Here is a 10565-nt window from a genome sequence, read left to right as displayed (position 1 = left end):
CCCAGAATCAGCAAGTAGAAGATCACTATAGCCACGATCCCCTCGGCGTGGACGGCCATCCTCTTCCACTGCCGTGATTAGTTTTGTGCGAGTAACGGCTTTCATTGAGACCTGCTGCAGGGATGAGAGGTGGAAGAACAGAAGCCACCTAGCCACTCCCCGTGAAGAAGCAAGTCATCAGACACAATCAAACCTTATCTTCTTAAAACAACAGCTTTAAATGTGTTATTGCTTCATTGTGCTGATTAATAATAATTTGAAAAATGTATAGGCTTACAATACTATTTGACATGTGGCTCTTCTTTTTATTACTCCCTTGTTGAAGATTTTGTGAACTGTTTGATTTCACACAAGTTGACCATGTCATATACAACCGAATAATGATTATGGGTTAAACAATAAGGTTTGATAATGTGCGTAAAATAGCATAACGCATCCCGGAGCCGCGCCCAGACAGAAAAATATAGTGCAGAGATCCCAGACATTCTAACGGGATGGGTCTCTTTCTGTCACATCAACAAAATCAAAGAAGCACTTCAGGTATAATTCCTGCCTGAAGGCAGGGTTTTCGGAGCTGCTAAAGCAGTAACATCGACTTCCTTTCAAAGATCGCCACTCTTTCACATACACCTGCCACTTCAGCTCATGGCTATTTCTCTGTAATTAATTAAATCTGAGTCGACATAGTTTGGCTACAGTTAATTAATAACCATCTGAAACAAAATACATGTAAAGACAACTGTTGGAGACGAGGGTAGTGCCCCATCCAAGGGCACTGGGTTTCTCCTTACCTTAGAGTTGTCTCTTCAATGTACGTCGGCGGGTGGTTCTAAAAGTGCGTCAACTGACTTTCCAAGAAGGAAAAATGTTAGAACTCAACGTAATCCACGCCACCCGTGCGTAATTCTCCCGGTGTTGTTATACACAGTTGGGGGCTGAGAGAGAAAGAGGGTGGGGGGGTCAGAGGCTGTGAAAGACTTGAAAGGAAAGGGGGGTGGGTTGTTTATCAACTAAGGTTGACAGGTTGGTAGACGAGGAGAGGCAGGCCAGTGAAGGTCTCCCAGGGGAAGGACAGAAATAGCATATCATTGGGAATGGGCATGACGCCACACCCAGGGGAAAGATGTTCTTATAAACACCCGCGTTGGAATGGTTAACTCACAGGTTTCATTTAGCGGTGATTGACGTTCACACAGGTGCCAATTGAGCGAATGAAGCACTATGCTTTTTACGCGTCGATGTGAATATTGAGACAAGTGGGCGGTTAGAATGTCCATAGACGGCCCTGTCTTGCTACATCCAGTGTTGGCGTGTATTAACAATTATATATATTTATTAATCTGGTGATAACATGGGCCCCGTCCATGCAGGATAACGTCTGACACGTGGGGATATGGGCCGCGTGGAAGAACAAGAACTCTGGGGTGTCGGAGGGCCAGGACCGCAGTGAAACCATCATGGTGGGCGGGAGGGACATTGGGTTGTTTGTCGGTGGATTCACTATGACCGGTGAGTTGTGACCTGGTTCAACTGCCTGGAGAGGCTGGGTTGGGGCATGGGGCTAATTCAGTTTTGAATTTAAAATATCTCATTGTTGTCTATACGGTTGTTTTGAAATCATGTATAAAATACTCTTCTTGCTAAATTGACTGAAATAAAAACTGAATTTACCCCAGCCCTGTTGTTGGAGAGGCATATAGTACCTTGTTTGCTCAAATATTTCCGCTGTCAACTTTAGATGGGGGAATTTAAATCAGTCATGTTCCTCACATGACGGAATGACAACTGACGTATAAAGACAGATGCCGCTGACTGTTTTTCCGGTGCTCAGTCAGACTAGCACCGGACTGGTTTTACCCACGTTCCCACCAATTGTTACAATAGGCACTGGCAAAAATCAAATACCTAAACATCGACGACGACAGCTGTTTCTATCGAATTGGAGAACACAATATATTGACAGGCTATTTTAAATCCCCCTAGCATCATTGGCAGAATTAAAGCCCTGTTTTTGATGAGAGCAACATTAATTGACGCAAGAGTTCATGAAAGACCCAGAGCGTTTTCTAACTAATGTCTTTGATGCTATTTTAATAACAGACCCTGGAGTTACGGGCTTGTTTAGGAGCGAAAAGTCATCAATTATTTATTTTCCGCGAGTTAGAGAAATGCTCATGAAAATAATTGATCTACGTGAACTTTTTGATATTAACTCAGCATTTTATATTAATTAATTCGATTTATTAACGTGGCACAACATCTAGATTATTAACGCTCTGTGATGTATTGACTAAATATTAAACGTTACCAATATACCAAATATTATCAATATATTTGATTGTAAGACATTGATTGTACAATTTATTCGTACGTTGTGGCTCTAAAATGAAATCTATGGAAAACATAACATTATAAAAACAATTCAACCATGTCATATGTTTTGTTTGTGTGTGCAAGGCTAAATAATGTGTGTTACATATTTGTATCTTGAACTGTGATGACCCTCTCCTCCAGCTACATGGGTGGGCGGCGGCTACATCAACGGGACGGCGGAGTATGTCTACCTGCCTGACTTCGGCCTGGCCTGGGCACAGGCTCCCTTCGGATACGCCCTCAGTCTGGTAGTAGGTAAGAACATGATAAATTCATGTTCAACACTTTCTGTCTTCTACTTTAGTGACCGAAGTTCCTTAATGATGTGTCTCTCTCGTGCTCCAGGTGGCCTGTTCTTCGCCAAGCCCATGCGCTCCCGGGGATACGTCACCATGCTGGACCCGTTCCAGCAGATATACGGGAAGCGTATGGGGGGGCTGCTCTTCATTCCGGCGCTTATGGGGGAGATTTTCTGGTCCGCTGCCATCTTGTCAGCGCTGGGTAGGCCACAGTCTGAGAGTCAGGGTTGTGGACAATTCAATTTCAACATCATCAATTAAAATGAAAAATCTTCATGGAAAATGGCAGCTGATTGTGTATGTGTGCATGTCCATGTGTTTTGTCTAGGAGCTACTCTGAGTGTGATCGTGGACATTGACATCAACATGTCAGTGGTGATCTCAGCCCTAATAGCTATCTTCTACACCCTGGTGGGAGGGCTGTACTCTGTAGCCTACACTGACGTGGTCCAACTCTTCTGTATCTTCCTGGGACTGGTGAGTCCAACAGCACTGGAATTTGCCTGGAAAAATGTACTGATTTGCCAAGCTCCACAATCCGGAAGAAAGGCAATTCACCTTTATTTCATCTCTGTCTTTCTCTCGCTGTCTGTCTGTCTCTCTCAGTGGGTCAGTGTGCCATTTGCTCTGTCCAACCCAGCCGTGTCAAGCATCAGTCTGACAGCTAAAGAGGCTGTGTACCAGACACCCTGGCTGGGTAAGATAGACTCAGCAGACACCTGGATGTGGATCGACAACTTCTGTCTTCTGGTATATCATCAGTCATTATAATTATCAGCAAATTCTATTGACTATAATGTAATTATGGTTAGGTTTGGAGTATGTATTCACTATAAAGCTGTGTGTTGGTTTGTTTTGTATTGTGTGTATTGACTGTGGTGTTTCTGGCCCTAGATGTTGGGGGGGATACCGTGGCAGGTGTATTTTCAACGGGTTCTCTCTGCCTCTTCAGCTACCTACGCCCAGGTACTGTCCTTTATTGCTGCCGCAGGCTGCCTGGTCATGGCTGTCCCCTCCGTTCTCATAGGAGCTATAGGAGCCTCCACAGGTACCATAACCACACTGAACACAGCGCACAGACACACACCACACACACACACACACCACAACAACCACCACACACACACACACACACACACCACACACACACACCACACACACACACACCACACCACACAGTCGTTTCGCAACACAAACACACACACAAACACTTCCTCATTGAGTTAATGAATGCACACATTATTTACTAAAGGAAAGTATGATACAAAAACACATCGTTCTCTATTAGCTTGTTCCCACAATGTAGCGCAGCTCAGATGTATAAACCAACAGGCAGGATACAGTGGGATGTAAACAACACCAGACTGCCCCTGTCATACAACACAGAGAAGAATTCATTAGGAGATGTGACTTCTGTGAATATTACATCAGAAGGAAGACTAATTAATTAGATTCTTCATCAAGTCATCGTTAATCAACAGATGTTTGTTGAGGTCCAGAGGAGAGAGGGAAGGGGGGAGGGAGAGAGAGTGAGAGAGAGAAAGAGAGAGCGCGAAAGAGATAGAGAGCGAGTGAGAGACGGACTGAGGGTATGACTGAGAGTAGGTGTCACGGATGAGTGAGGAGACGGGGAAGGGGAGAGTGGAAGAATGGAGGGGGAGATAAGGTACTCAGATATGTTCTGATGGACTGATGATTTATTCCTCTGTGGAGAGACATGCAGTCCCTGTCATCGCTGATTAAATGTTTACAATAGTGTCTTTATATGGCTTCTAAACTAGAGATATTACATAACAGCCAGATTCAAACACATGTGCTGTACGGATTTGAGTACCCCTGGACATATACCTTTTATAAAGCCTGCCCATATACATTTTGGTCTAAAAGTATGTAAACTACTAGCTGTGACTGTTGTCTTTCCCAGACTGGAACCAGACTACATATGGGGCAATTCCTCCCAAAGAGAAGGACCAATCAGATATGATCCTGCCCATCGTGCTGCAGCACTTGTGCCCATCCTGGATCTCCTTCTTTGGTCTGGGAGCGGTGTCTGCTGCTGTGATGTCATCAGCTGACTCCTCCATTCTATCTGCCAGTTCCATGTTCGCCAGAAACATCTACCAGCTGGCCTTCAGACAATCTGTGAGTTCACACACCACACATATAGATGCAAAAATTCAACACTAAAGTGCTGTTTCTGTTTCTGAATATAATGCTTTTTCAGTAAATAATTCAGTCATAAAGATTCCAGGAAGTTTTTGTCCAGTGCTGGGGCCTTCTGTGAATAAGTCACAGCCAGATATTCAAATCTAATTATTCAATATGCTGGTTTGTGTCACAAACTAATATCTAACAGAAACTACACTGTTTTATGAAAAATGTTCATGCAGGTTATTTGTACATTAAACCGAAGAGAGATTAACGAAAATAGACATTTTCAGAAAATAGAAAAACTGAAACAGGCTTTTTCCTCCTTCTCCTTCCTCCCCAATAGGCGACAGACCGTGAGATCGTGTGGGTGATGCGTATCACCATCTTTGTGTTCGGCGCTCTTGCCACCGCAATGGCGTTGCTAACGGGGACCGTGTATGGCCTGTGGTACCTGAGCTCCGACCTGGTSTATGTTATCATCTTCCCCCAGCTGCTCAGCGTGCTCTTCATCAAGGGAACCAACACGTACGGCTCGGTGGCCGGCTACGTCTTCGGGCTGCTGCTGCGTATCGGCGGAGGGGAGCCCTACCTCAAACTACCCCCCTTTATCTACTACCCCGGCTGGGTGCAACAGGAGAAGATCCACCACCTGACTGGAGACGTGGAGTACTTCATCCAGCAGCGCTTCCCCTTTAAAACGGTCTCCATGCTGGCCTCCTTCCTGGGTAACGTGGCCTTCTCCTACCTGCTCAAGTACCTGTTTGAGTCTGGGACTCTGTCTCATAAGTATGACTTCATGGATGCGGTGGTGTCCAAACACAGTAAGGAGATCATGGACAAGACCACGCTGGTCAGTAGTGACAACATCATCCTGTCGGAGATGGCGCCGGTCAAAACGCGCCTCAGCAACGCACTGGCCGGGACATTTACTAACACAGAGGCTCTCAGTGACGATGAGGAGTCCAGCCCCGAGTCCTTAAACAACGACCATGAGTAGAGACCAGGAAGTAGAGACCAGGAAGTAGAGACCAGGAAGTAGAGACCAGGAAGTAGAGACCAGGAAGTAGAGACCAGGAAGTAAAGACCTGGACCAAGACCCAGAGCCAGACCTGGACCCAGAACCAAGTAGAGCCAAGGTCAGGGGTGGCCAGCCTTCCAGGAGAGATACCATCCTGCAGATCTTTGCTCCTGCTCTAACATACCTGATGTTATTAATCAGCTGCTCAACAGGATCTTAAACAGCTTAACCAGGTGTGCTATAGTAGGGCTGGAGAAAAAGCCTGCATGTCCCAATAGCTCTCCAACAGAAGGGTTAGCCAGCCCTGATATGGAGCCTTTACTGAGACCCAGAGCAGGTCTGTCTAGCCATCCAACCCCCTCGTGTTCTCATCATATCAACCACTGACTGACTCTCTGTAAATCAAACACCACCGCCATTTTAGTTTTCTGATTTCAGTGCCTGGTCATGGCTGTCCCCTCTGTCCTCATAGGATCCTCCACAGGTACACACACACACACACACACACACACACACACACAACACACACACACACACCCACACAACCCCCACACACACACACACACACACACACACACACACACACACACACACACACACACACACACACACACACACACACACACACACACACACACACACACACACACACACACACACACACTTCCTCATTGAGTTAATTAAACATTACAAGACGTTTTGTTCAAATATCCATGAATGCACACATTATTTACTAAAGGAAAGTATGATAAAAAACACATCGTTCTCTATTAGCTTATTCCCACAATGTAACTCAGCTCAGATGTATAAACCAACGCCGGATACAGTGGGATGTAAACAACACCAGACGGCTCCTGTCATACAGTACGGAGAAGAATTCATTAGGAGATGTGACTTCTGTGAATATTACATCAGAAAGAAGACTAATTAATTAGGTTGATCTGAAGATTCTTCATCAAAGTCATCGTTAATCGACAGCTGTTTGTTGAGGTCCAGAGGAGAGAGGGAAAGGGTCCATCTAGCCATCCAACCCCCTCGTGTTCTCATCATATCAACCACTGTCTGTAAAGCAAACACCACCGCCATTTTAGTTTTCGGTTTTCAGTGCTGCTACAGTAAATTGAGTTTATGTAAAGGTAAGTATAACTGATCTTGGTTAACCCAGAATTTAAATCTTACGTAATTTCAGCTGCGTGGTTAAATTCTGGGTCTATATGTGTTAGAAATTGAGAGTTTTCGGTTTGCGAAGCCAAAGCACACATGCGAAGCAGTAGAAGCGAAGCAGTTTAGGCACCGCCTTTTCCCTTTTCCTGATACATTCAAATAACCAGTGACGAAAACCCAAACACTGGAACTACTGCTGCTTGTTGTCCAATGCATCCAATCCCTTCACAAAAGATTCTATGGTTCACGCGCAGATATCTGTCCACAAGAGTTTACAGATAACTGTCTGTCTGTCTCACTAGGGAGGTCTGAGAGGGACGCCAGCCCAGAGGGTGATGAGAATAGTGCAATATTTAAGTGTGTGTCTGTGTGTTTGTGTGTTTGTGCGTTTGTGTGTGTTTGTGCAAATTCATTTCCATTAGGTATGTGTGTCGGAAGGTAATCTTTCAATTATTTCCTAGTTTACTTATAATTAATTCACTAATAGAGCAATAATGATTTTAGAGTCCATGCTGTACATAGACCTAGATATGAATATCAGTCATTCAAAACCGTTGATTGTTTTTTAATTATTGAGAACAAATAGATTTCAAGCTCTTTTTAAATTGTGCGCTCTTAATCCAATTTACACACAATCACCAGGTACAGGTTAAAATATTCAGTACTAACATTATTTTCATAGTAACTGGATTTGAACAGGGCTGAAAAGACAAACCCAAATTCTGTTCCATGTTGTCCATGTGCCAAAATGTTCCTCTCTGCAGGTGTAGAAGTTCAGTACTGTGTTGTTGTGTTGGAGGGGAACGCTTGCTTTATTTCACAGTCCTATATCAGATTATAAGTGCCAGGTTTTACTGAGAAACTACAGTATGTGTTAGTAATATAGGTGAACAAGCCTTTAATGCTTTATTAATGGGTGTACTGATTGAAATTGGACCTAGCTGTGGCTTTAGGTAATCTGCTTCCTGAAATTACACCCTATTACCTACGTAGTGCACTACTTTTGGCCAGAGCCACATAAGGTTGGGTAGTGCACTAAAGTGTAGTGTATATAGGTAATAAGGTGCCATTTGAGAGTGGCCCCATGATGGTTTGTTCCCCTCTAAACTGTCATTGACTGCAGAGCGGCAGGGGGGCTTGTGGAGGCTGAGTTGTGATTGCCCCTCCAGGGATCGTATCAATAACCCGTTGGCAGGATCAATTAAATTCTGCTCTGTCCACTCTGTCCATCTGCCCTGAGGACATTTGATTAGTGTTTTTTAGCTGGTTATGAGCTGAGACAGGAAAATAACAGCACTGGTTGTTTTGGTGTCAGTGGTTGTAGTGATTGGAAGCAGAGCTGGTCCTATGCTGAGTGAATTAGCTACCTATCTGTTATCACAGTTATTACAGTTTGATGGGTGAACACTGAGGAAGGTCTGTTGACCAAAACGTTGGTCAGAGAAAACAATCAGAAAACTGATTGTGATGGAAATTGCAGTTGTTACTTGATGTTGTTGAGTATTTCTGTTCTCTGGTTGACTCCTCTTACTGTATTTGCTGGTAAAGTCTCCTGGTGTTTACAGTCTTAAGTTATAGTTTGAATCTGTTGAATTATGGCCTTAATTTGGGTAGTATTGGGAGCTGGTCTGATGCTATTCTAAGTGTCAGAGTGGATTTGTGTGTCCAGGCAATCTGTACAAAATGTGGATGTAAAGTCTCCTCTCCTTCACCAAGGAGACTGACTCTGTGCTGTTTAATCTTTTATCACTGGAAAAAATATCATTGTTTAAACTAAAGAATAAGAAACATAATCATGTCAGTTGCTCGACTGGCTATACTAAATGTGCTTCTATGTTGTAAATGGCAATGTATATTTTTGTGTGATACATGTACTGTATATACCAACAAAGTCAGCATATGAACAAATGGAACATACTTTTTAATGCAACGTTAGAAATGATTTTGGTGAGGAGAAATAAAAGCTAAGAATTTATTTATTATTTATGCAGTGTCCATAAAAATGATGGTGATGAATATGTGAGGTAAATAAATTATATTATTTAGCTTATTGATCATTTGTCTTTCATTCGTGTTATATATTACATACATACATATTACATTTGGAAAGTTGTCAGACCCCTTGCCTTTTTCCACATTTTGTTACGTTACAGCGTTATTCTAAAATGGATCAAATAGTTTTTTTCAATCTACACATAATACTCCATAATGACAAAACAAAAACGTAAATATTACATTTACATAAGTATTCAGACCCTTTACTCAGTACTTTGCTGATGCACCTTTGGCAGTGATTACAGCCTTGAGTCTTCTTGGGTATGGCGCTACAAGCTTGGCACACCTGTATTTGGGTAGTTTCTCCCATTCTTCTCTGCAGATCCTCTCAAGCTCTGTCAGGTTGGATGGGGAGCGTCTCTGAATAGCTATTTTTAGGTCTCTCCAGAGATGTTCGATCGGGTTCAAGTCCAGGCTTTGGCTGGGCCACTCAGGGACATTCAGAGACTTGTCCCGAAGCCACTCCTGCATTGTCTTGGCTGTTATTAGGGTGTTGTCCTGTTGGAAGGTGAACCTTCGCCCCAGTCTGAGGTCCTGAGCGCTCTGGAGCAGGTTTTCATCAAGGATCTCTCTGTAATTTGTTCCGTTCATCTTTCCCTCGATCCTGACAAGTCTCTCAGTCCCTGTCGCTGAAAAACATCCCCACAGCATGATGCTGCCACCACCATGCTTCACCGTAGGGATGGTGCCAGGTTTCCTCCAGACGTGACTCTTGGCATTCAGGCCAAAGAGTTTCATCTTGGTTTCATCAGACCAGAGAATCTTGTTTCTCATGGTCGGAAAGTCCTTTAGTTGCCTTTTGGCGAACTCCAAGCGGGCTGTCATGTGCCTTTTACTGAGGAGTGGCTTCCGTCTGGCCACTCTACCATAAAAGGCCTGATTGGTGGAGTGCTCCAGAGATGGTTGTCCTTCTGGAAGGTTCTCCCATCTCCACAGAGGAACTCTGGATCTCAGTCAGAGTGACCATTGGGTTCTTGGTCACCTCCCTGACCAAGTTCCTTCTCCCCCGATTGCTCAGTTTGGCTGGGCGGCCAGCTCTAGGAAGAGTCTTGGGGGTTCCAAACTTCTTCCATTTAAGAATTATGGAGGCCACTGTGTTCTTGGGGACCTTCAATGCTGCAGAATGTTTTGGTACCGTTCCCCAAATCTGTGCCTTGACACAATCCTGTCTCGGAGCTCTGCGGACAATTCCTTCAACCTCATGGCTTGGTTTTTGCTCTGACATGCACTGTCAACTGTAGGACCTTATATAGACAGGTGTGTGCTTTTCCAAATCATGTCCAATCGATTGAATTTACCACAGATGGACTCCAATCCAGTTGTAGAGACATCTCAAGGATGATCAATGGAAACAGGATGCACCTGAGCTCAATTTCTAGTCTCATAGCAAAGGGTCTGGTTTATGTAAATAAGGTTTTCTAAAAACCTGTTTTCGCTTTGTCATTATGGGGTATTGTGTGTAGATTGCTGAGGAACATTTTTACTTAATCAATTTTAGAATAAGG

At 43.9% G+C, this 10565-nt stretch overlaps 1 protein-coding gene across 2 annotated transcripts in view; it reads left to right on the top strand.

The window, feature by feature from the left end:
- The window catches only part of LOC111978167 (high-affinity choline transporter 1), a 7443-nt gene extending 1087 nt beyond the window's left edge, over positions 1–6356 (top strand). The window contains exons 3-10 of one of the 2 annotated variants that reach the window (XM_024008086.2): positions 1416–1509; positions 2515–2628; positions 2719–2874; positions 3001–3149; positions 3279–3422; positions 3567–3720; positions 4597–4814; positions 5167–6356. In XM_024008086.2, coding sequence (XP_023863854.1) covers positions 1416–1509; positions 2515–2628; positions 2719–2874; positions 3001–3149; positions 3279–3422; positions 3567–3720; positions 4597–4814; positions 5167–5820 — 1683 coding nt within the window. In that variant the 3' untranslated portion in view covers positions 5821–6356. Of the gene's footprint in view, positions 1–1397; positions 1510–2514; positions 2629–2718; positions 2875–3000; positions 3150–3278; positions 3423–3566; positions 3721–4596; positions 4815–5166 lie in introns of those variants that run through there. The other variant, XM_024008079.3, reaches the window with a different exon arrangement.
- Positions 6357–10565: the final 4209 nt, after the last annotated feature.

Source organism: Salvelinus sp. IW2-2015, linkage group LG2, assembly GCF_002910315.2.
Source record: "Salvelinus sp. IW2-2015 linkage group LG2, ASM291031v2, whole genome shotgun sequence".
NCBI lineage: Eukaryota > Metazoa > Chordata > Actinopteri > Salmoniformes > Salmonidae > Salvelinus > Salvelinus sp. IW2-2015.
Note: the sequence above shows the minus strand (reverse complement) of the source record. Positions and strands in the feature narration are given on the sequence as shown.